Here is a 26,102-nt window from a genome sequence, read left to right as displayed (position 1 = left end):
GAGGTGCCGATTCTTGTCGTTAATTAAACCCGTTCTTTAACTCTGTGGCTTGTTGCTGCTCTCGTGGTGCATTAGCTGACGTTTCTGAAATTGCTGATTTTCTCTTATTCTCTGATTTTCTGTTAAAATCTTTGGATGACCTGAGCAGATCGACATTCCGGAGACCTTCATCGTTCTTTATTTTCAGATATTGTATGATGGACACCAGTTGTTTTAGCTCATTGTGTATCTCATTATTGTTTGGCTGCTAATTAAGGAAAAAGAAACAATTAAGGGGTCCGAGTCTTCAACAGCAACTCAATTAAAAGCAGAAAAAAACAGGTCACTGATTAAGAAAAGGGTTAGAATGAAAACCTACAGCCACGGTGGTCCTCCAGGACTGGCGCTGGTGACCCCTGACCTAGGTTATGTTTCTGCCAGTGTTTCTCCCGTGGCTGAGGCTCAAATTCCTGCTTTATGTCACTTTTTAAGACTTTTATTTGTGTGACTGTTACTTTGGTCAATTATTTAGATAGATACACATCATCCATCAATCATAAGTTCACAAGGCCACAGACACTCTTATGGCTAAAATAGCAGCAAAAATCCACCTCTCACCGAACATGGAGAGCTTTGGAAGTGAAGAGCCGCCTCCCTCCTCCATCATTGGTCAGTCCTGCCCAGTAGCGGCTCATTCATTGGCTACCATTGCAGAGAGTTTGAGAGACAAATAGAAACAGAGAGGACTCATAGTTAAAGGGAACTGAATGAAAAGTAGACCTCATATTTGTGCATTGTGAGGGGCTTCAACAAGCACAAGGTCCGCTCATCTCATTGAAAACACAGGCGGGGGGGCTGCAGTTCAAGGTCTTGTGGAGATTTTCAGGTGCAATATAATACAACAGCATTTATTAGTATAGAGCCCAAAATCACACACGGAGGGCCGCAATGGGCTTTAACAGGCCTGGCCTGCCTCATAGATAGATAGATAGATAGATAGATAGATAGATAGATAGATAGATAGATAGATAGATAGATAGATAGATAGATAGATAGATAGATAGATACTTTATTAATCCCAAGGGGAAATTCACAACTTTTGAATTATTTGCTTTATTCCTTATGCCTGAGTTGTGCTCCATCACTGTACAGGACTGCCCTCAGCCCCATAAAAGTGGGGGCCGCCCACCGTCCCTTGCGGTTGGTTCATTGCAGTGAATCTGGGAGGTGGTGACCTCTGGTCTTGACCTCCCTTTGGAGTTTCTGCTGGGACTTTGCGTTTCTTTTGCTTTGCCTCTGCTGTTTCGGCCTTTTTTCTTTTGTGTGCTCCATGAGGCTTTAGTATCTATCTATCTATCTATCTATCTATCTATCTATGCTAATACAGAGCATTTCTGTAAAACAAATCTTTTATTTTATAAAGGTCCTGTGTTTGCTGCTGTTACAAACTGGGGTCTGACATTAATATCCCCCTCTAGTGGGCATTTTGAGTAAAAACTGGAACTTTGTGTGCTTTGGGAAGTCTCTGAGTTCATCACAATGTATTGGAGGGAGGCTCCAATAGTGAACTGTGATTGTGCCTGAGCCACTCTGAGTAGACAAGTGACTGCTAAACTAATCTAGAAACAGAGAAGAGACAACAGGCGACAACTGGAAAATCATCCTGTAGACGGAGGAAACATACTGAAAAGGTTAGAAACCGTTTATCACAAACACCAGAAAGAAGTATAAGACTGGTGATTATCTATCTATATACAGTATACTACATATCTATTATAAAAGACGAGACTATTTATTCAAGTCCTGCGAAGTGAGACTTTTGCCATGAGATCTTTTTAAGTCCCGCCCTCCTCTCAGACCACGCCCTCTCACCTCTCATTGGTGTGAATGCTTTTGACAGACACACTTCCTGCTCTCTCAGCTCTTATACTGTAAATTTTTATGTTTTCCTCACTTTAAGTTCCCAATTGAAGAAGACTTATTACATTCAAATTTTATTGAAGAATTTCATCCCAAAGGGTTATCAACAGAAGAAATGAGTACACCAGCAATCCTAGCACCGAGAAACGATAAAGTCAAATGAAATTACATGAAAACTGTTCATCGGTTACGTGGTAAATTGGTTAAATGTGTTTCATAGACTCTGCTGAGAGAGTTGGTGGTGATGGTGAGGAAGATGAAAACATCAGCCTACAATATCATGAAGAAGATCTACAAATGTTAACACCGTCTGGTCTCCCTCCACACGAATTACTGTTGACAGGAGAATGTATCCAAGAAAGGTAATGTAGGAGATCTTCAGGGGATAACATGATAATAAAATAATAATAATTCTTTACATTTACAGTATATTGCACTTTTCTCACCACTCATAGCGCTCCCCACACAGGGAGGACCCGGGAAGCAAACCCACAATCTCCTTACTGCAAAGCAGCAGTACCGCCACTGTGCCACCTGTGACGATGACACACCAAAGGAGATCTCGATATGCCATTCATATTAAAACGTTAACAGCTTCCCGTTAGAATAACTTTTGCTACGACAATTAACAAATCACAGGGACAAACATTCAAAAAAGTCAGTTAATTTAATAGCGAGAAAGAAACGAAATTCAATCACAATCAGTTATACGTTGCGTTGTCATGATGAAAGTCCAAACACAGAATCAAAATTCAATGAGATATTGATGAAAATTTTATTTTAAAAATTGTTTTTACTGAAGTTTTACAGTAAAAGTGTAAGTTTAAGAAGCATTTCTGTGTTAATTTAAAAGCCAAACAGAACAAAAACATATAACGCAACGAATACGTCTAACGCAACATGAAACAGAATTTACTTTCAAATTATTACATTTTACTATTTTTTACTTTGGTTAATTACTTGCTGTAATGTCAAATAGTTAGTTCTATTATGCATATGTAACAATTACCATGAAAAGAACAATCTGTTTAAATTGTAGAACCGCATCACCACACGTGAGCGGCAGAAACGCAAAGAGGCTAGCGGGTCGAGTGGGCACGGGGTTGGCAAGTGAAGTGAGGAGGGGGCACAGCCCCCTAGTGTTAGTGTATGTATAACAGCATTATAGGCAAAGCAGTGCACTGGCGCCCCTACCTACACAACCACTCACAGGAATATAAATGTCAATAAAATTAAACATACTGTATATTTATTGTATTAGTCCTTCCAACAAAATCAGATTGTAAACATTAAGAAACATGTCGTACAGAAAAGATGAATCAACACAAACGTTTGAACAAAATAACATGAGCCTCACAAAACACACAGTATCATATAAATGATACTCGAATGGTAAAGCATACAGACGGAGGTGGCACGGTATGACATTACTGTGCATTATTGATTAGTAATCAAGTGTTCAACACTTACATTTGTGAAATTTCTTGGCAGAGGATTGAGTTGAAGTGACGTTAACATCAATACTTTTACGTGACTTCGTGTGTGAGATGAGTAGACACACAGGTGACGACTGTCATACTCATATTTGGAGTTCAGTATTGTGTCTGTCACTACACACATGGATTAGCGTGCCCACGCGTTAAGACGGCCCAGTGTGTGTATATGTATATATGTACTTGTATATTATATAGAAATAAATAAAAAATACATTAAAAATAATTCCTTCACTGTGTCCGGCCATTTGGTCACAACATCCCAAACCCAAACATTTTGTTAATAAACCGCTAACGTAGCGTTACTCAACCTTGAAGTATTTGTGACCTGAGTTTTCATAACAGTTTTAATTGCGCCCCCCCCTAATGTTTTTTTGAAAGGAGCCCACTAATACCAATTTGTTCTTTTTTAACTAATGATATATCATAGATGCATATTTTATTATAGCTACTTAACTTTTATCGACGTTTATCTAACTCTATATTTATTTTTCTAGTATCAGAATATAGTTTAAGTTCATTTGTTTTGGTTTCAATTGATGTATTTTTCATATTTTCTTTTTTTCACATCTTCGCACCCCCCTTTTTGTTACTTCGCACCCCCCTAGGGAGGCCTGCCCCACAGGTTGAGAACCGCTGAACTACTGGGTTTCTCTTTAGACTGCCTTTCTGGAGGTTTCTTCCATTTTTTTTTTTTTAGAGTCAAGCCTGGGGGGCTGTCAAGAGTGAACTTCCCTTTGGTGATTAATAAAGTATCTCACCTATCTATCTATCTATCTATCTATGAGGCAGGCCGGGCCTGTTAAAGCCCATTGCGGCCCTCCGTGTGTGATTTTGGGCTCTATACTAATAACTGCTGTTGTATTATATTGCGCCTGAAAATCTTCACAAGGCCTTAAACTGCAGCCCCCCCGCCTGTGTTTTCAATGAGATGAGCGGACCTTGTGCTTGTTGAAGCCCCTCACAATGCACAAATATGAGGTCTACTTTTCATTCAGTTCCCTTTAACTGTGAGTCCTCTCTGTTTCTATTTGTCTCTCAAACTCTCTGCAATGGTAGCCAATGAATGAGCCGCTACTGGGCAGGACTGACCAATGATGGAGGAGGGAGGCGGCTCTTCACTTCCAAAGCTCTCCATGTTCGGTGAGAGGTGGATATTTGCTGCTATTTGTCTGCGGCCTTGTGAATTTATGATTGATGGATGATGTGAAGCACAGAATTTCAGATTTTCTTCATGGATGCTTTGATGTTGTTTGAGGGTCTCCACTGAGCACATTGTATCGTGAATTTTGTGATCTCTGCTCTCCATGAGAACATCACAAGTTTTTTTTTGACCATCACTACAAACAATGCAAGGTAAGCCACAAATAAAAACATAATATTTTTGAGTATTCATTTAATATTAATTACTACTTCAATCCTTACTAATAGTACTTTTCGCCAGACTCTATTGCAAACATTCTCCCTTTTCATTTCTTTCATGCCCAGAATAGGTCCTGACAGCAGCATGCACATCATCATCATCATCATCATCATCATCCAGCCTTCATGACACTGCCCTGCTGACTTGCCCTCTACAGCACGTGACGCCGCTGCTCTCGTCTCTCACCCAGGTAGGCTGCCTGACTTGTTGACTCCGCTAGGCCTTCTCTGCGCAGGTCCTTCCCAGCATCACCTGGGGTGGAGCAGTGGGCAGGCGAGCTTTCCAGCATGAAGTTTTTGCTGCGTGAAGTGCTAATGATGCGTGGCGGGAGGAGGATGTTGATAACAGTCTGAAGCAGCAGAAACACCTCCGGCTGCTCGAGGTGAGGACTGTCTGTGGGAAGCAAACACGACTTGATCAGGGAGGCCGAAGGGACGACGCGCAGTGCTCTCTATTCCAAAGAGCAAGTGTTTTTTAGTCAATCAGCAGTACAGCGGTATGACCAGCAGGGGGTGCACATTTTCATCTATTCCTTTCTTTTTTCTCATTTTTCTTTTATCCAAAGCCACCTACACAAGTGTGGAATGTGATGTTCTACACATGGAGAATTGGCAGCTGTGGAAGACACGGTGAGGTTTACACTGGCAGGCCCACAGCTACTGTATGTGCCCGAGGCACACGGCTTAATTAGAGGTTAAAGGTCAACAGCAAAGCCAAGTGGTCAGGCGACACAGAGCTGCACACTGTGACCTGAAAACGCTACGCCATCTGCCCTTGTGTGGACGTCACCAGCACCTGACTAACTTCACAATTCAGTAACGACAGCAGTGGACAAAAAATCAGGAGAGGTCTCCCTTCGACTTTCTCGTGTACTCTGGGGACGGATATTTGAGGAGTAAATATGATCTACATTAAAGAACCATCAACAACAAATCAAATCAAATGAATAATACACTGGACTATCGTTATACAAGTAAAGTTGAATAAATCAGACTCTGCAGCTGCATGAATAAACGGTAAAGGACCACTTCTGGTTAGCGGAAACGGCCCAAAAGTTGGTCAAAATCTCCGTTTTGTACCCCATACTTGTATGTAAAATCTGGTTGACTGAAGTGACAGTGAACTCAATTGTGGGACAGACACAATTCTAAAAATGGCATTTTTGGACTCGGAGGATTCATCAAAATCTCGAAATGGACTTTTTGGAGGACACAACAATCCTTTCCCTGTACCTCGTATACGAGAAAGTAAAACACACATCATCTGTTATCAAAGGCTTGTGAGAAAACAGCATCTGAGCAGCAATGGGGGTTTGAATGAGCAGAAGACGTCCACGCCGAATCTGAGGGGGGGCGCACACAAACCCTCGTAGCCCACCTCTCATGGCACAGTGGGAATTGGATTCATTATCTTAATGGGACAACGGTTCAAGAGTTTTAGTGTAAAGCAGCTGGCAGGCCCTTCAGATTAGCACCCTTATACTCATGTTTAACATCAGGGACCTCTGGGTGATCCGGCCTTACCCCCACGGACCTTAAGTTACGGGTTTGTGATTGGGGTAGGCCAGTCTATTACATCGATGAGCCGACTCTGACGTCAGACGAAAATCTTTATTCCTGTGCAAATTCAGATGGGCCACCGTGTTAACCCACCCATACTGATAATTTAAAATTGAATCAAACACCGGAATAAGATGCCGTTTTAATACACTGGGCCAACGCACTGGCCTTCCCACTATAAGGCTCGGTGACGTTGGTGCAGAAGGAGGCTGCGCATTTCCTTTAAGTTTGATGTTTTTTCTATTTTAAAGCATCATGGATGCACGAGAGTATACCTTTGACTGGACTGTAAGATATTGTGTGTGCAATGCACAGGTGTATTGTCAGGTCACTTTGACTCTGCCTCATTTGTACTTTTGTCTGCGCTCCGTCCACATGATGCAATGGCTAAACAGCAGTGAGGACACCCGGGGGTCTCCTCCTGTTGATAAAGTTACAAACACACACAGACAGTCACTTAGACATGCTGGGGTAGCTGGAGAGAGGTGTGTGTGCTACCTGCATAGGCCCTTTGTGAAGCAGACAGGCCCGCCCGTGTCCAGCCAGCACCTTTAGAGTCGACGTTGTCTTAACGTCATGGCGCAGAGCCCACTGAGCGCGGACCTGACACTGCGCAGTTCATTCAACAGCAGCAGCTTATCATGGGACTTCTGCTCTTTCACTCCATTATGTCGATGAGACCTCACATACCTCACAAGAAACACTGTGGACAATCTCACCGCACATGAGGCCTCCATTTATTTCCTGACAAACCCACTTACAGTTGTCAATGATGGCTGAAGCATTTTTCCCCCCAAAATGTGATGGAGATTTTTCTGAGCTGATTCTTCCATTTGTCCACAGTAATTACAGTAATTACAAGAGAAGTGAGAACAAAGGCACTTGAATATCGCAGATGCTGGTGATTTGCTTTAATGACTTTTCCCCCCTACCTGACAGGTTCCCCCCTTGCACCTTTTATTGTAGGCCTTGGCTCACCACAGAGACTAAACTAGATTGAATGGATATGGAGGAGGCCTAAATGACAGCTGATAACTCCTGCACAGAACCGAGAGAAATAAGCCAACATGAGAAGAAACGAACCACAGCCACACAAAACAGACAGACAGACAGACAGAGAAGACAGAGGGAGAGACAGACAGACAGAGAAAACAGGCAGACAGACAGACAGACAGAGAAAACAGACAGACAGACAGAGAAGACAGAGGGAGACAGACAGACAGAGAAAACAGGCAGACAGACAGACAGACAAAACAGAGACAGACAGACAGAGAAAACAGACAGACCAACCGACAGACAGACAGACAGACAGACAGACCGACCGACCGAGAAAACAACAGACAGACAGACAGAGAGACCGACCTTTGCTGCCGGACCCTACTGTGAGCACAAAGGGAATCAACAGGTTGAGGAGCATTCCTTCCCGTCTCTCCTGATTGGTGAATGGGGAGATCACGTGACTAAGAGGGAAGTCATCCTTCAGTGCCTGAGGACACAGTTACCATGCACTTCAACACAACTTATGGAAACATCTGAGCAATAGTAAACTATAAACGGTGAAACAAGTAAGAGAAGTGAACAAATGAAATACGCAATCCTGGTCTTTTTCCAAACAGTCAGCCTGACGATTGTAGATTCTCACCTGAATCTGCAGTGCCACCATCCTGACCACAGCAGTGCTGAAGGGAAGAGGCGGTGATAGATATGGGCTCAGGTGCAACAATGGCAAGCCATCGGCTACACTGGAAGGTCCTACAACGCCCATAACCTGAAGGAGGCAGAGACGATCGGGTCAGTAAACAGCTCACTCCAATTCGAGCGCCAGGCTGGGTTACACCAGTTTATAGTGTGAACACCAGCACCGGGGGTAATCCACACGTCGAGATACACTCTCCATTCTGGGACCGTAATCATGCAGTGTCTCATCACCGGCCCCAGCTGCACTAATGACCTTGGGATTAAATGGAGAAAAAGTCCCAGCGAGACGTGCCAGACTGTGTGCCCCCGAGGTACACTGACGTTTAATCAGCTATTCAGAATTGTGCTTAGAATATCTAAGCAAGGATCTGGAAATGTCACGTCTGCAGAGAGGCCTGCTAGGCGCCAGGCTTTCGTCACCTGTATGGAGAGAGCTGGGACTGAAGACAGAAGGAGAGACGGTCTGAGAGGACAAGTCGACTTTTATTAGAGTCCGTGTTCGACTTTTGTCAGACAAACACATTCTAACACTTTCTAGGTGCCAAGGGCCTGCATCAGAGCTGCCTCCTCTTTACAAAGACTTTCTCCTCCTCAGTCCCCAAAGTAAATCAGAAGACAGACAGTGGGAGGGATGGAGGCATTGAATACAATTCGGCAAACTTACCAAGTTCACACAGACATTAATGAGTGACCTCAGGTGTGGCAGGAAAGATATGATGGGCTGTCGCTGAAGGGTCAGGCAGATCCCCTCGATGAGGCTGCTGGCAGCTTCCCACTCCACCTGCCGCCTGTTGACACAAGGATTACAAAGGTGAACGTCAGGGCCGGACCACCGAAGTAAGGCGGCCGAGGCTTCACAAGTTCAAAGTCAAGCTGAAGGTGAAAGGCTAACCGTCTGACAACACACCCTTCTCTGTTCATTTAAAACGCTTTCTTCACAGAGTTATCAGAGGTCTCAATGTTCAGACGTTCTTGGGAGGAGTCGCTCAACTCTAAAACCTGTAAGTGTGTCATTCCTAAATGTTTTAGAGCGCCGCCTGTGAAAGTTACACCCTCCTCAGGCACAAGCAAGACAGCAGGTGCTCAGGTCACCAACATCTCTGAACGTCTGCAGCAGACCCAAACTCTAATGGAGACTGTGTGAATAGATTTTAGGAGGGGTCTGTAATTCAGATCGACTTAATTATTAAAGGTCAGTAGAATTCAGGATTATTTCAAAACTGATTATGCACTTTTCCTGTTAATTACAGCCTTAATTACTCCTTTATTCTTAAAAGTTGTTAACATTGGCAGCCTCTCCAGAACATTTGGTATAGAAATGAATGCCAAGTGTCACATTTCAGTAACATGCAGTATTTTAGTCACTTGAGGAAATGAAGCAACAGAAACACCAAGTATGAGACCCACGACGATTTTGAATACACGATGGGTGGTCGGAAAATCGAGAGTCCACCTTATGAGAAGGAGTTAGGAGTCATAGTGGACTATCAACTGCCAGTCAGTGTGCAGAAGCCATTAAGAAGGCTGACAGAATGTCAGGTTATATAGCGCCTTGATGTGTGGAGTCCCAGGAGGGTCTGCTCAGGCTTTATAACACACTGGTGAGGCCTCATCTGGAGTCCTGGATGCAGTTTGGGTCTCCATAAAGACATAACAGCACAAGAGAAGGTCCAGAGAAGAGCGACTGGGCTGATTACGGGGGGGGCTACAGGGGATGAGTTAGGAGGAAAGATGAAAAGAGCTGAGCCTTAAGGAGATGAAGAGGAGACCACCTGACTGAAGTGTTTAAAATGATGAAGAGAATCAGTCCAGCAGATTGAGACGGTGACTTTAAAATGAGTTCATGAAGGACATGGGGACACCATTGGAAACTTGTGAAGGGGTAATTTCACACAAACATTAGGAAGTTTTTCTTTACACAAAGAACGATGGACACTTGGAATAAGCGACCAAGTCGTGTGGTGGTCAGTAAGACAGACTTTAGGGACTTTCTAAACTCGACTTGATGTTATCTTAGAAGAAATGAGTGGAGAGGACTGGCGAGCTTTGTGGGGCTGATTGGCCTGATCTTGTCCTGAGTGTTTTAATGTTCTAATGACCTGCACAAAGCCTAATGTCCCAAATGCAGCCTTCACAGAATGACATCGCCCGCTTCTGTTGTGGACGAAGGTTTGAGCATTGACGCACTCGGCCTGCTGGGAGAACTGGACGTTGCTACTGCACCAGTGGCACTTCAATGCCTTTTTTTACACTTCTTTGTATTGAGCTGCACCTTTCCAACTTTGCCACTTGTATGATGTCATATTACTTACTAAAATGTCACAACTGGAACTTTTTGTCCTTTATTATGTGTTGATTGATAAAGTTAACAACTTACTTAGCCAGTTGCTAATCTGTCAAAATTATGGCACCAATGTATTGTGTTTTCTTTTTTTTCCACCCTAAATTCTCACCGTATGTGACATAAGCAATAAAGGCCAGGGCCGTCTTAACAGCATTACAGGCAAAGCAGTGCCCTGGCACCCCTACCTACACAACCACTCACAGGAATACAAATGTAGATACATACAGAGATTAGCACGGGACCCCCGGGGCGTTCAGACGGCCCTGATAAAGGCAGCGTGCTGTGCTAACTGAGCGAGTGGACTGCTGCTTTAATGCCCACCTCTGTGTGCCACCTGTGCTGTGTGTCTGAAGCCTGAGTGGCAGCAGGGTGCTACACCCCATCCAGCTTTATCGCCTGGTGGCCTGCGCTAAGCAGCTGTACCTGTCAGGACTTCATCGCTCATTACACATGCTGTGCCAATAGTTACGTCAAGAGCCACTCTTTACACCTGTAAGCTTGGGTGAAGTCATGGCCTTCAGTGAGGCTTCACAGACACACTTCGTAGAAATGTTAAGTTTGAGTTGATTGTCTGTTTTGTTATTTGATTTTAATCAAAATCAATAAAAAAAAACACAAGTAGCCCCAAAATATAAAGAATATGAGAGCCAACGACCAGCACCTACTGAAATATACAAAGCCACAGAAAGACGTCCCGAAAGGGGAACGCAAATGCAGTAGCAGTTTATCTCCAGAAGGATGAATACACTCGTCCATTGAGATGCTTGTCAAGACTTGACTCTAATGACCTCAAAACGGCAACAGAGTGTACCCAAATGACAGTGCGGTGGTCTGCGTCCTCATTTGTTTAGGTGCTAAGTGAAACAAAACGTTAAATGAAAAAATAAAGATCTACCTGGAAAGTAGTTACCTCAGTGTGGGCATCTTGTGTATTTTGTTGAACATCCTGTCAAGTCTCTTCAGGATGAGAATGAGGGCAGGCCTCACTGCCTCCGTCGTCCAGTCGGTGATGGGCAGCATCTCCATAATGTAGCGTCTCAGGCCTCGGCTCTCCATCGTCAGGGTGTCGTAGGGGGCCAGCTTCAGCAAGGAATGGGCGATCTCTGCCAGCCTGGGGGCAAACATAACCTGCTTTACTTCATTTATATTTCAATGCTGCAAACTCGTCAGCTCTCTGTGCCTGAAAATCAGCGGCCGCAAAACCAAATAAAGTCATAAATGTCACCGCCGTCATCAGGGAAGGGACGAGACGTGGCAGAGCGTTGGGGTCCCCATAATAAACCCACTTTGAATTCATCCGTCAGCACAGTGACAGACCAATGGCCAGTCAGCCAGGGTGGCACCGTTAGCAGGCCTCTGGTTCAACCACAGAATACGAGGCGACTGTCAGCGACAAACTCTTGTTGTTTTAATAGCCTGCTACCTAAAGAAGTCATTAAGTTCAGTAGCACCGGTCATCTTTATTTTGTGGTACACTTTTGGACAACTGGACTACCAGCCCTCAGCAGCAGTAAAAAGCAGTCCTACAGGGGAGGCCGCTGTTTGTAAGTACTGTCATATCTTATCATATCAGGTAAGAGCAGCGCCATTAGCACCAGTCCACTGTAAGTACTATAAACTAGTGGCACAAAGTTTAACGGCTGCAGTCTTTTCACTTTCTCGCATATGAAGTATTGGAATCGTCCAAAGATCTGATTTCGAGATTGTCTGAAAATACCATTTTTAGAATTATGTCTGTCTGTGTAAACACGATAACTCGAGTTCACTTTCACGTCAGTTCAGCAAATGTTGCATACAAGTATTGGGTACAAAATGGAGATTTCCATCAACTTCTGGGCCGTTTCTGATAACCGGTGCTTTACCTTTTATTTATGCAGCTGCAGAGTCCGATTTATTCAACTTTACTTTTATAATAATTGTTCAATATATTATTAATTTGATTTGATTTGTTGTTGATGGTTCTTTAATGTATATAATATAAAAATACAATCATCGTCTTAAATATCCATCTCCATCTCGGAGCATATGAGACAGTCAAGGGGACAGCACTCCTGATTTTGTGTTTCTTGGAAAGAGGAAAGTTAAAAAAATGAATGGATAATTATTAAAATGAACATTGCTGTCAATTATAACACGACTAACGACTGAATTGTTGGTTTTATAGGTCGTAAAATATACAGAATACACTGCACAGGTGTATGATTAACTCCTGCAATCATAAAGAACAATCGGCTGAAATAAGGAGACTCGACGATTGTTATCACGCCTGGACAAACTGGTGAGGAAGGCAGGCTCTATTGTAGGCACGGAGCTGGACAGTCTGACATCCATGACAGAGCGATGGGCACTGAGCAGACTCCTGTCAATCATGGAGAATCCACCGCATCCACTGAACAGGATCATCTCCAGACAGAGGAGCAGCTTCAGAGACAGACTGCTGTCACCGTCCTGCTCCACTGACAGACTCAGGAGATCGGTCCTCCGTCACACTATGCAACTCTTCAATTCCACCGGGGGGGTAAACGTTAATATTATACAAACTTATTGTCTGTTTTTACCTGCATTTTTATTACTCTTTAATTTAATATTGTCTTTTATTAGTATACGGCTGCTGAAGCATGTGAATTTCCCCTTGGGATTAATAAAGTATCTATCTATCTATCTATCTATCTATCTATCTATCTATCTATCTATCTATCTATCTATCTATCTATCTATCTATCTATCTATCTATCTATCTATCTATCTATCTATCTATCTATCTATCTATCATAAATTCTTCTAAATGAGCACAATAATAAAGTGAGAAGTCAAGCAGGATGAGCCCTTTGATTGGCTAACTGGACAGATATGCCGGCCCCTTCTTCATGCAGACGTAAGCGTTGATTAGATCTCAACTGAAGAAGGGGCCAGCATATCTGTCCAGTTAGCCAATCAAAGGGCTCATCCTGCTTGACTTCTCGCTCCATTCATAACAGCTAACGTGCTACAACACCCAATAATAAAGAATCACAAGACGACAGTACGGATGGCTTCGCTCCTCTTCTGCTCCTACAAGTGCTGATTGGAGATTTCACCAGGACGCAGCTGTGGCCCATCATCCATTGTAAGCACCACCTCCACAGTAGCCCTCCAAAGGCTCCTACTCACCTCATGTGTGACTTGATGTCCAGAAGCTCCAGTGATGTGACGCGAGGCTCACCTGCCACATTCTGCAGGATTTTGAGTCGAGGGCCACAGTGCTTGTAGAACTCGGTGCAGATAATGAGCAGCGACTCTCTGGGCCGCCGAAACTCCTCTCGAGCAATTCGCTCATCTAGTTCTTCTCGGGGGAGGCCCTGGCCTTCTTCTAGGAGGTGCAGGTTATCTCTGGAACACACAAATGGAAGGAGCTTTTAACGCCTGGTTCTTTTGGAGAGTTCTGTATACTTGTGCTGTTTCCTAAAGGTGGGCTAGAAGAAGAGACATCAAATAGTGACATATCGATGAAAACTAAAACCAATCAACAGTAAGACTTAAAAGAGTGCTGTGTACTTGTGAGAGGGTAAGGCACTTGATTGAGGACCCATAGAGCAAAGGAAAGACCAGAAGAGCCGGAGATGCCAAGAGGGCTCGTGCATTGGGTAGGCCTCTTTATTTGTGATTTACTTCAAGAGCTCCTAGGATGAAACTTCACACTCAAGATGTAAAGAAACTTACTGAGAGGCAGACAAATACTATTTACACGCATTAGAAACCTCTTTGATTTTACACAGGTAAGTTGTGGGTTATTTATGATGCCTTGGACTGTATGTGAGTGTGGTAACAATGACGATGATAATAATAATAAAGGATATCTAGATCCTGCTCAGTGTCTCACAAAGTCACAGTGGAGCCTACAAATCCACACCCTCTTGTACGACATACCTGGTATTCACTCCTCCAGACAAGGTGTGGTTGGCCGCAGTCGCTCCTTTGTGTCCCTGGTCACCGCGGCTCATCTGTGGAGCTGTCATTGGCCTGCAGGGACATCACATGATAGATAGATAGATAGATAGATAGATAGATAGATAGATAGATAGATAGATAGATAGATAGATAGATAGATAGATACTTTATTAATCCCAAGGGGAAATTCACCAAATCCAGCAGCAGCATACTGATACAAAACAATATTAAATTAAAGAGTGATAACAAGAGCCCCGTGGTCATCCCCATCCCAGTCGCTGTATGCACTGCAGGGCTTACTGTCCTCCTCCATTACTTTTCCTCCACCCGCTCCCAGTTTGCTTAGCTGTGCTTCCCCTTTCCACCGGGCTGTCTAAGCCAACAAGCTCTGTGAATAAGCCATGGAGATGTATCAGAAGCCCAGTCAGTAGAAATACCTGGTGAGGGACTCCACACTGTACAGCAAGGCCTGCAGGGATGTGGCCAGGGAAGCAATGATGGCGATCTCGTCCCGAGCCGCTGAGGCCGTTTCTAAGGTCACCGTCTGTTTCTTCAGCTTCTGCAGGAAGCAGGGGACCAACGCCTCCAGGACCATCAGCATCTGCAAACTGAGAGAGGTTTACACCACGTGAAGAGTGCATGGTGGGACTTCCTCTTCATGACACCATATTTGAGCTCTGTGCAGTTGGTGCTAAACGTGGCTCCTGGACCCACACCATTATGTCTGCACAATCTGTTACCCCACTAGCACCTCTGAAGTAACTTGCTAAACTAATCTCTGCTATGAGCGCTCAGTCATACGCATCAAGGAGCTGCCTACGCCATCTTTAATTGGGCCCAACATTCACATGCAGGATTTGTTGCATTGGGCGGCATGGTGGCGCAGTGATAGCGCTTCTGTCTCACAGTTAGGAGACCCATCTGGGTTCGCGTCCCGGGTCCTCCCTGTGTGGAGTTGGCATGTTCTCCCCGTGTCTGTATGGGTTTCCTCCTGCAGTCCAAAGACATGCAGGTGAGGTGGATTGGCGATTCTAAAGTGTCTCTAGTGTGTGCTTGGTGTGTGTGTGTGTGTGCCCTGCAGTGGGCTGGCGCCCTGCCTGGGGTTTGTTTCCTGCCTTGTGCCCTGTGTTGGCTGGGATTGGCTCCAGTGGACCCCCGTGACCTTGTAGTTAGGATATAGCGGGTCGGATAATGGATGGATGGATTTGTTGCATCAAGCAAAATGCGAGACTTCCAGTATCTGACATTTGACTGCCAGGAGAATCGCGTCCTCACACCTTCTGAAGGACTCCGGTGCATAAGCAACCACAGTGACACACAGCTTAATGGCCTCGCTGATTGAGAAGGTCAGGTCCTCGTTTCCATAGCAAAAATCTGAAAGACAAAGAGACGCTGTGTAAGTGTTCATTCACTCCGTCCACTACAGGAGGTTTAGCGCCTCTAACAGCAGATTACCAGAAGAACCAAACTGATAAAAGCAGCTGCAGCCAAGCAAATGAGAGATGAACAGAAACTCAAACTACGCCTTCTGTCATGGAGAAGCCAGCCAGCCAGCTTAATAGCATGGACTGTGCAAAGGCAGCGTAAGGTCCCAGCCGAGGCTTTGACTAAAACGCTGCGATCGATGGCAGGCAGTAGCTGCGTTACTCACACCATCCAGGACACGGGGCAGCTGCAGATGTGTCTCAGCGTCTACAATAACGAATCCTTAAAGTGGAGAATTACAGGGAAACCCACTGCCACCAGTCCAGTAAATGATTAGTAAGGTCAAGTTACACACTGAACACATTTATGGCACACTATGATGACACACAATCACAAGGTACCATGGAATAGCATGGATCAGGTAGCTTAGAGCATCTCCAAAACCTCGAGGCTGTGACCTGCATCAGTGCAAGAAGGCGGCTCACCTAATGATCGCAGTGGCTTCTCTGCCTTTACCAGCTCCAGTGCATCCAGGGGGTCAGGCGTGTCCCCCTCTAAGGACACCAGGAGGTCAAAGAGACACTGAGCTGACACTCCTTTGGAGAGTCCACTGCTTGTGCAGATCTAGAAAAGGACACAAAGAAACGTTATCGTTCAGGGCACATCACTACTGCTGAAACAAAGGAGGAGAATTCACAAGCAGGTCACGAGGAGTTCAGCAAACCAAGACCCCAACACCTCCCAATTCACAATCCACGAGCCTTTTATTACCTAAAACATCTGGTATCCTGGAAAAAGAGTTTCTACAAGTGGGATCAAATGAAGAAGACTGGTGCTTAGCTCAGGGGTCCTCAATGGCGGTCCTGGAGGGCCGCAGTGGCTGCAGGTTTTTGCGCCAACCCAATTGCTTAATAAGAAGCCCTTATTGCTCAAGTAGCACTCCTGCTTCACTTTCAGGGTCTCGCTCGTTAAGATTTTGAACCCTTATGAGTCTTAAACAGCTGTAGTCTTGGACTTGAATGGCTCCTAATTAGCAATAACATGCAAACGACAAAGGAGACCAGCATTTGGCCATTTAGCTGGCTACCATTGACACCCGTGTGTTTGTGTGTATCAGGGTTTAATGAAATACTTGGAAGGAAAGTGAAGAGAAAAATGTGAAGCACTGAGAATTCCTCCTCCAATTTAGCCTTCAACTCATTTGGATGAGATCCTTAGAAAGATGAAGAAAATCTACCTGACATTCGAACATTCAAGACAAGAACAGGCCATTCAGCCCAACCAAGCTCGCCAGTCCTGACATGGCAGAGTTAAAGCACAAACAAGCCATGCAATGAACTGATTGGCAAGAATTGCTTTCTAATCAAGCAAGCGGGTTAGAAGAGCCACCAGGACTGGGACTGAGGACCCCCGGCTTAGCGTTCAAGTCCTCACAGGGTGGAATTCAAAGCCCGTGTTCTCTCCAAATTTCTCTCTTTGGCTCTCCCAGGTCTTAAGTATACAACGTGTTACGAGACTCTGACTTTGTGTTTGATTATTCTGTTATCACTCTGATATGTTAAAAGAAGCACCAACAGGGCCCTTCGTAATTTGACTTAATCCAAGTCAGGACCCAAGAAGGTCAGAGCCTCTCCCGAAGGCCACGGGTGCAGGTCAGAAAATAAAAAGAAATGAAGAAGAAAGAAGTGAAGATTACCAGACAGACACCACAAATCAGTCTTAAAGGTAAAGGGTGGCACTGCCAACTCATTTCTTGTTACATTCTTTCCCCCTCACCGGAAATTCCAACAGTGGAGCAACACTGGCAAAAAGCTGCAGGATGAACGGCTTGCGATGGAGGATATAAAACTGCCTGCAGGAGAACTCAATGGCCTGTCTCAGCAGAGGATTGCTCTCATAGTCCGCATAGGCCTGAAATGAAAATCCCAGAGGAGGAAGATGAGACGGAGCACTGGTGCTGGCGCGCTGGCGCTGTCGGCGGGCGTAATGAACATGCATTCTCACCTGCAGCATGGTGGGCAGGATCCACTGGTACCCACTGAGTGAGAAGAGGTGGTTGAAGTGGACAGCAGTGTTGATAACTGTGGCAGTGTACTGCCGGAGAAGAGCACTGTCCTCTGGATGCAGAATTAGGGCGCCATTGAAGACATTGAGGAAGAGCATGATTTCATCTCCCCATGGATACTCACTCGGCATGCCCAAGAACATCTCCTCCAACAGCTTGATCCACAGGCTCTTGTGCAGCGTGTCTAACCCAAACAATTCCTTCCCTATAAAATAAAGAAGGCAGGGCAATGAAAGGAAGTGCGTAGAATCGTCTTTAGATTTCAGAGTGTCCTAAAAGTGGCCAGGCCGTGGTTACCACCGTTGAAATGCATCACAACAAGGAACATCAACCCAGAGGTGGTGGACTGGTAACAACTGGGATGACGACGGTGTCACGAAACACTAGTAGAGGTGTCCTTCAAATAGCAGCTACAAGCGCAAGTGGCCGACCTTACAAATCAACTCACTCGACATGGCAAAGGCCTGGAATAACCTTTAACAACAATTCCAAAGTCCGAACACGAGCACTACTGACACAGACCTACAGCTCCGGGGGGCTGCCTCACCTTGGGGGTCACTGAAGAGAGAGAATTCCGCGTCAATTGCGTTTCTGGGGAATGACGGAAGTCGCAGCAGATCCTCTTGAAGAAGAGACACGTGGGATTGCTTATGAGCAGCTGGAATGTGCTGAGTGAGGGCGATGAGGAAAAGCACTCGGCCGACTTCCTCCAATTTACGAGAAAACACCTAGAACAAGAAAAAGAGATGAAAACGAGACGAAAGGCTCAACGGTGAAGGTGCCAGCAGGGGACTGCTGCTCGACTGGTAACAGAAAGTGAGGGAGACGGAGAGAGAAAGTCAAGTCACATGCAGGAGTGGTGGTGCACCTCAGGAAGGACACTCTCGTTTAATCCACTGACCTTTATCGATACGCAGCACAGTGAATCGAAACGTTTGGCTTCTTGACATGCATTACAAGTGGCACCTAAAAGGGTCAGACAGGGCACACGCGACATGCGCAGATGGTGGAGGTGCCAGAATGCCGCCTGCCTCTGGGCTGAGCGTACCTGCTTCTGTATCAGTTCTTGCCCTTTCTCGGGCAGCATGTGGACCAGATTCAGCTGAGGAGAAACAGATCTGCGGAAAGGGTAAATATCTCGAACGTAGGTCTGCAAAGACAGGTAAGGAAGTGGATTGTGAATCTTAAGTCCAATGCCAAGACGTAACTTTAAGTCAACCATCAACTTGAATTTAGAAGATAAAAATACAACAGAAGTTTATGGATAGAAACCTCTAAAGAAACCTAAAATCTAAACGCATACCCTCAGTGCCCCCTGTCTTTGTAGCCTACCCCCTTACTACCAATGAGAACCCCACCTTTAGCCTATCACTTGATGCCCAACCCTGCTGCACTCTCTTTTTTGCCTTTGCCCACTGCTGCCATCCCTACATCTTCTGGCACTGAGCAGCTCACCCATCTGCCCCCCATGTCTTCTCGTTCAAACTGTGCCTGGGACAAGTTGGATTTGCTAGCCAATCAGTTAGCCTGGCAAGTAACCGCACTGAGCTTCCAGCAGTAGGAGGCGCCATTGCTAGTGGTGACCCCACCGTGACAGCCCCTTTCAGAAGTTACCACCACAGCACTTCATCCGCAGGTCAGGGGAAGGTCCAAGAATCCAGGAGATTGCTAAGTGCATGATGGCTGCCCAGGCCGCTGCGGCGGCAGGATGTTGTTGCAGGAAGAAGCCGATTACCCAGACATTTGAAGTGATTGCTCAGTTCGATTGCGTCGTTCTTCTGTCGTCACCTCGGCCGTTTTGGTTCACATTTATAAGGCTGCAGACTTCCCTGAACTTGTTTTTTTTTTAGTAGACTGTGCCACACTTTGTGAGAGTCGACAGTTAAACGTCTTTTGTTGTTTCAGGACAGGAAATGCTTACTTTGTTGTAATGTATGAGATTCCAGCGCTTATCCATTAGAAAGTAATGAGCGGACTGAGCTTCAGGAATGTTGAAGAACTCCAGGCATTCCTGCAAAAAAATGAAAAACAGGCCAACTGTGAGAGATTAGCATACGGAAACGATTGGAGACTTTAACAGGACATAATAAAGTACACATGGAGCGGCCTCCGTAGGACTTCAGGCACAACGAGAGCCCAAGGGTCAAATGCAATGAGACTAACGCGGGCTGCGGGCACAAGACGATCGTCCATGAGGGCCATCACCAGCAGAGCTAAGCACAGGAGGGGGGCGACGTGTTTCAAAGGCCATTACGCCACCGCCGCGCACGAAATGTCTCGGACCCAGGAAAGTGTCAAGAGAAGGAGCCAAGCTGGGACTCTGTAATGGCCACTTCTGTCCATTCCCTCGCAGTCGTAAGCCTCACTTTCTGTTCTGAAGCACTTTTACTATTTACTTCTTTGGTTTCATTTTTAAAAAGGTCGCCAATCTGCAGCTTCTCCTTCTTAAAGCCTGGCTTGCCAGTCAGTCAGTCAGTCGCGACTGACCCTAATCAGGCAGACGCGCTCACTTCTTACATGGCAGGGGTCATTGGCAGCACTATGACACCCAGAGCCGTCACTCTACGAGACCCTGAAGTGCCAACCAGCTGAGACGCTCGCTCTTCTCTGAGGACTATTAGTTAGTCAGCTGTCACCTTCAGCGAGGCCTCATACACCAGTGAAGGCTTCAGCGAGACACGGACCCTTTCAAAGGACCCTTGGTCGTTTCTCACTCACCGTGTCACTAACCTCGACGTCAACTTCCTCAGGCCGTCCTGTCACAACAGCTGGGAGTGTAATGGCCAATGCAGGACTTGCTCACTCAAACTGACCGCGGACCCCCAGAGGTACCTGATAACTCCAGTTTTCTCTTTTCCTTTCTTCCATTGTCAGCTGGCCAGACTGACATTTGTACGTTTTTGTCGTCTATTTCTCTTTATAGCACTTATCTCTGACTACTTTGATAAGACGACTGTCCAAAAAGAAGTTCAAAGCATGAAGATCTGGCAAACAAGAAACAGAATCTGGACCATCAGGCACCCTTGGAGTCCAAGTGTCATTTATTAGCTACATGATCATCTTGGGGACACGTGTGCTTCGTTCACTGCCATGTCAGGTGCCACCGCTAGTCGTACTGGCGTCCACAACCCTGAGCTGGACAAGCGTGTCCATCCAATCAGCGTCATGGACAGTCTGTGGAGGTCCTGTGAAGTTGTGCGACATGACAGCAGTCATCAGCTTCTCCCAATATGGAGCAGCGTAGCCAAGCCGGCCCACACTAAACGGCCCACCTGTCAGGATTTAAATGAAAACGCTAACGTTCCAGTTCCATGTATGTGCGTTTATCGTTGTCTTAATCTTTCCTCCATTACTTTCTCGTGCATTAGATCTTTGGTTCTGAATGGTCCTGCAGTCGTGGCTACGACACTGATGACGTTCATTTAAAACACGTGACCAACGCGACGTTTGATCCCCTGAATGTTCCTCTCCTCAATTTTAAAAGTAATCATCCAAACATATGGAAGGGGAAGAAGACAGAGAAGGAGTGGGCTCATCACCTTCAACAAGGCGTCAAACTGCGTGTCCTCGTGTACAGGAAGCTGGGTTGGGATGTCACATTCATTTTGTCCGTGGACGACTAAGGTCTTGGTACCTGTGGAAGAAAAAGGAGTAGAAAGACATCGCCTCGTGTCGTACAAATGAGCGGAGCACAGCTATGAAAGGACATCACATTTACTGCTGAAGCCTGGGGGTCGCAGTAACAGCTAACTGACAGTCCAACAGTCACTTCATTGACGTGACTGAGATGTTTTTTGCTTTTTGTAATTGTTCTCTTTCTTATGGGTCTCAGATTACTAGCAGACAACAGCAGGCTTTACTGAAGGAAACAGCAGCCATACTTGGCGACCCTGTGAGAGACACAAACAGGCAGCCGCTTAACGTGCCATCTTCTTCTGTGAGGTTTAGGGGGTTTGTCACCGACACATTTTCAATATAACACTCTTTGACAGCTGCAAGAAGGGACTTCCTCATAGGGTCCTTAAACAAATAAAATACCAAGCGACTCTCAAATCAAAGATGGAGTTGTGCTAAATGGAATGTTACCTGGCATGGAAGCTGTGACGAGGAGTTTGACTTCACATTGCTCTTTCTTCATGGTCTGCTTGAGATCCTTAAAAAAAAGGCCCTCCACGTATCCCACCACCTCCCACAAGAACGTCAAGGTGGCAGAAATGGCATCCATCCCCCATTCACAAGGTGTGCGCACAAAATACATGATGAGCCCCACCTAAGCACAAGAAGGGAGACCCCCAGTGGTCACCGTCACTATTCACAGCACAGTTTTGGGCTCAAAACCAACGTATGGAAAGAGAGAGACGTCTACCAGGTAGTTGAAGAGAATGTGTGAGGTCTGGGCGGGCATGTCGCCAATGTTCAGCTGCAGCTTCCTCAGCATATAAATGAGCTCATCCTGAAAGACAGAAAGAAGGTGACATCTTCTAAGAGAAAGTCTGCACAGAATGGGCCAAAGCACAACGTGACACAACGCCCGAGTGCTAACTGATGTAAACTGAGAGGAAGAAAAACAAGACCCTTAGAAAAGGGGAGATGACTCCACAATCCATCTTTGAGCCCATGGCTTGGGGGTCCTGCCTGCAATGGCACTGGAGACTCTGGTGGACAGTTTTAGCCAACTCTCCAACGAAAGCTTGGGTGTGGAGGAGGCAGCGTTACTAGACATGCCAGCTAAAAGAATGTCTCCAGGACTGACCCAGGAGGAGAGGGTAACCTGCCACCCACGTTTACAGTTAAGGGGTCAACTGAAGCAGGGCAGGTGTGTGACTCTCGCTCAGCTAGTAGAGCACAGTTAGGGGTTTTGCTGTCAGACTGTCGCTCTTTCTCTCTGACGCCCTCCCCTTGGGTCCACATGTTTCATGTTTTTCCCAGAATGCACCCCCACTGACACTGGCCCAGAATCCCTCAGTTCTGATGCAGATGTTCCTACAACTGGATGACGACCACAGTCCTGGTGGGTCTGTTTGTAGGTGCTAGTGGTGCATGTCCACCACGGAGTTACCAGGCCCTTCTTTGGGTGCCAGTCCCATGGTGGGCACACCTGTACGTGACCTAAACAGCAGCAGCTGGCCTTGTCAAGTCTCAGGGCCATCTTATTTTTTAAATTAACCAGCTGCTAGTTCTGGCTTAGCTTTGTCAAATACGGAGAATTTGCTATCAAATTTGAACTGGGACATTCATTTAGTAATAAGCTACAAAATGGTTTCATTGAAGATTACGACGACATGACATGGACATGGACAGAGCACATGGACAATATAAATGCATGCCGGACTTGCCTGCCTGTTGCTAACGGTGAGTTTCTCCAGAAAGTGCCTGAGAACAAGTGCAGGGTCCTCAATCAAGCAGTTCCAGAGCACCTGCTGAGCCACCGCACTCACTACACAAGAAAGACAAAAAAAACAAAGGGGGGCGTAAATCACACATGAAGTCCACTCGGGCAACGCTGACACCTAAAGTCAGGGGGCTGCTCTGGGCGATAGGACTAACCTGCCACTTGCCATCCCAGCGGGCAGCGCCTGCTCTCTCTTGTGCTGTCTGACTGACACCAGCGAGTTTAAGAAACACCACACCTGGAAGTCCCTGTCTGTTGTGGCAGCTCAGGCTCGGCGTAAAGGGATCACAAATGAAAAACTTAAAATGGCAGCATGCAGAATGGCACTCTGCCCTTCGCCTGCACACTGCTGCCTCCACGGGGTCTCGGGCACACACTTCATCCGAGGTTCTTGAGCCGGAAATTCCACGTTAATGAATTAAAAATTCAGAGCTACAAGTCGGGCAGCAAGAACTGCCATTTTCTGGTCAGACTGCATTTTACAGAGCAGGGACACACGTTTAATACGTTCGCTTTGTTCTTTATTTTCAGAAAAATGCTTTTTATCTTTTAATTGCTTGTTTTTTTACAAATCAATTAACAAATCAACGTTTCTCCAAATAGACCAACCAGAAAGCCACGTGGAACATCACAAGTCGGAGCTCTGAATGTGCTGAGGGCAGCCCAGGATGAAGCCGCCTACCCTCTGGCATTCTGGGAGGACGTTGTTGGGTCCTTCCAGGCTGCACTTTCCTCTCTCTCTTGCCAGCCTAGTGCCCTTTCAGGGCTACAACTGTAGATATAGAGAACTATAGATTGCCATCTCAGTGATGCCCATTTCCCTGCATTGGCATAACAGTGTGGTTCGCCACTTCAGATGTGTTTTATCCTCTCTGTCTCTCTCTTTCTCTATGCTCTCTGTTCTGTGCCACCCTTTTCTCTTTGGCAAGCCCTTAACTACCAGGCCACTGATCACAATGGCTTTTACCAGCTTGATTTACCTTTTCGGCTGTTAGCACCTTCGTCTATTCATACCTGCCACGCCATCTTCCCGAACCTCTCCGTCCTCCATCAGGTGAACAATAGGCAAGACTGCTGCACAGATGCAGGCTGGGAAGACCGCCTGTGGAGGCTGCAACACGTGATGCGTCGGCGTGTGCTCGGTGGCATTTTCTTCATCTGAGGACAACAAACTCGTCTTTAGAACTTTCAAAGCTTTGTAGCCCACAAATATCGCTCTGTCTGTTTTTTCATTCACTTATTTTGAAAGTTGAACGCTTTTAGCTTAATAAGGAACTACTTTGAGTAAAAGTCCTCAGTAGCCATAAAGAAAGAAAGAAAGAAAGAAAGAAAGAAAGAAAGAAAGAAAGAAAGGCAGGCATGCTGATTTGACTTTGTCTCTTTGGGTCGCTTTCCTTTCACCTCAGTTAGAATCACAATGGCAGGAAGCCATTAATACCCTCAGACTGGGCAGTTTTAACGTCACCAGCTGCTCATTCTAACAGGACATGCAGGCTTAGAATGAGTGAGGAGATCAGCAGCTCATAAGCACAATGCCCAAAAGAAGCCATCTTACTTACTTACTACCAAGGCAACTGAGGGGACAAAGCACAGGCAGCTGAACAGGCGCAGCGGGATGTCTTAATTCACTTGTTCTGCCATCGGAGACTCGGACATCAACGTAGCTCACAAGTCGCAGGACCCAACTCACCATCAAAGGGTAAGAAGCAGTCCGCCATCACACTACCCCTCCTTACTCCTGGGCATGATGTGCCATTGAGAGAAATCTTATTATTGGCCAAGCTGATGGCCGTGTTTGCCCCGCCAGGGTTCACAAGATGCCACTTGAATACGTCGCTCTAGATGAGGGTGGTTTGGGGCTTTAAAATATTTCTGATCCATTACACCTGAGAACTGGGCGCAGCTGGCCAGACTGACACCACGCGTGTAGGTGACGTTGCTTGATTTGTCTTATAATAAAGTACGCACATTAAATCAAAGTGCTGTCACCGGCCCCTCGGAGTGTGTGTATTTATTTCAATTCAACACAGGAACGTTTTGTTAAATTACAATGCGTGAATAAAAATGGAAAAAATGGAATGTGTGGTCACCTCGGCATTAAACCACCAAAGAGAGGAAGAATGGAGTTGAGGACATGACTTGAATTTGCTACTAAACGTTTACTGTTGATTTGAGTTGTAGGCTGATGTGAGGTTCTAACAACGTGCCTTTCTGACAGGACTGGCCACCTTTAGTCTGGGTGTGCCCTGTTGGTAGAGGAGGGTGGCACTGCTCTTTGTAAAGAGAGCCTCGCTGAAGATGGCACACATAAACAATGTGCCTTTCTGACAGGACTGGCCACCTTTAGTCTGGGTGTGCCCTGTTGGTAGAGGAGGGTGGCACTGCTCTTTGTAAAGAGAGCCTCGCTGAAGATGGCACACATAAACAACGTGCCTTTCTGACAGGACTGGCCACCTTTAGTCTGGGTGTGCCCTGTTGGTAGAGGAGGGTGGCACTGCTCTTTGTAAAGAGAGCCTCGCTGAAGATGGCACACATAAACAAAGTGCCTTTCTGACAGGACTGGCCACCTTTAGTCTGGGTGTGCCCTGTTGGTAGAGGAGGGTGGCACTGCTCTTTGTAAAGAGAGCCTCGCTGAAGATGGCACACATAAGTTAACGGCTTCACGCTGTAACACAACTGCTATGGCATCGATTCTTCCATATTAGTGCAAAAAGAAAAAGCCCAAGTATCTTTTACATGTTTTCTCCTGATAAATAATAAGCTTGGCTCATATGAGAGGTGGCACCTGCCAACCTGTCACGTCATGCAGTACAAGCAAAGTGCTATTGCTGCTGAAGAACATCTGTGCTGCCAGCACTAGAACTCCTTCAAATTTAA

The 26,102-nt window shown here is 45.9% G+C and overlaps 1 protein-coding gene and 1 long non-coding RNA gene across 16 annotated transcripts in view; one reads left to right on the top strand and one right to left on the bottom strand.

Annotated features, from left to right (window-relative positions):
* LOC127528966 (uncharacterized) overlaps nucleotides 1-26,102 on the top strand; it is a 524,038-nt gene that overhangs the window by 269,173 nt on the left and 228,763 nt on the right. The gene's annotated exons all lie outside the window — the stretch shown is intronic.
* The window catches only part of LOC114656453 (protein unc-80 homolog), a 104,317-nt gene that overhangs the window by 15,512 nt on the left and 62,703 nt on the right, over nucleotides 1-26,102 (bottom strand). For 9 of the 10 annotated variants that reach the window (XM_051930919.1, XM_028808101.2, XM_028808102.2 and 6 more), the window contains 20 exons: nucleotides 24,240-24,383; nucleotides 23,170-23,270; nucleotides 22,200-22,286; nucleotides 21,920-22,103; nucleotides 21,373-21,467; nucleotides 19,755-19,844; nucleotides 18,882-18,983; nucleotides 18,381-18,561; nucleotides 17,773-18,038; nucleotides 17,545-17,679; nucleotides 16,254-16,392; nucleotides 15,621-15,717; nucleotides 14,781-14,951; nucleotides 14,323-14,415; nucleotides 13,567-13,785; nucleotides 11,327-11,527; nucleotides 8,737-8,860; nucleotides 8,017-8,142; nucleotides 7,737-7,860; nucleotides 5,002-5,208 (listed from right to left, as the gene is read on the bottom strand). In XM_051930919.1, coding sequence (XP_051786879.1) covers nucleotides 5,002-5,208; nucleotides 7,737-7,860; nucleotides 8,017-8,142; nucleotides 8,737-8,860; nucleotides 11,327-11,527; nucleotides 13,567-13,785; nucleotides 14,323-14,415; nucleotides 14,781-14,951; nucleotides 15,621-15,717; nucleotides 16,254-16,392; nucleotides 17,545-17,679; nucleotides 17,773-18,038; nucleotides 18,381-18,561; nucleotides 18,882-18,983; nucleotides 19,755-19,844; nucleotides 21,373-21,467; nucleotides 21,920-22,103; nucleotides 22,200-22,286; nucleotides 23,170-23,270; nucleotides 24,240-24,383 — 2,886 coding nt within the window. The remainder of the gene's footprint in view (nucleotides 1-5,001; nucleotides 5,209-7,736; nucleotides 7,861-8,016; nucleotides 8,143-8,736; nucleotides 8,861-11,326; nucleotides 11,528-13,566; nucleotides 13,786-14,322; nucleotides 14,416-14,780; nucleotides 14,952-15,620; nucleotides 15,718-16,253; nucleotides 16,393-17,544; nucleotides 17,680-17,772; nucleotides 18,039-18,380; nucleotides 18,562-18,881; nucleotides 18,984-19,754; nucleotides 19,845-21,372; nucleotides 21,468-21,919; nucleotides 22,104-22,199; nucleotides 22,287-23,169; nucleotides 23,271-24,239; nucleotides 24,384-26,102) is intronic. The other variant, XM_051930920.1, reaches the window with a different exon arrangement.

The sequence above is a fragment of the Erpetoichthys calabaricus genome, chromosome 8 (genome assembly GCF_900747795.2).
Source record: "Erpetoichthys calabaricus chromosome 8, fErpCal1.3, whole genome shotgun sequence".
Taxonomy (NCBI): Eukaryota; Metazoa; Chordata; class Cladistia; order Polypteriformes; family Polypteridae; genus Erpetoichthys; species Erpetoichthys calabaricus.
Note: the sequence above shows the minus strand (reverse complement) of the source record. Positions and strands in the feature narration are given on the sequence as shown.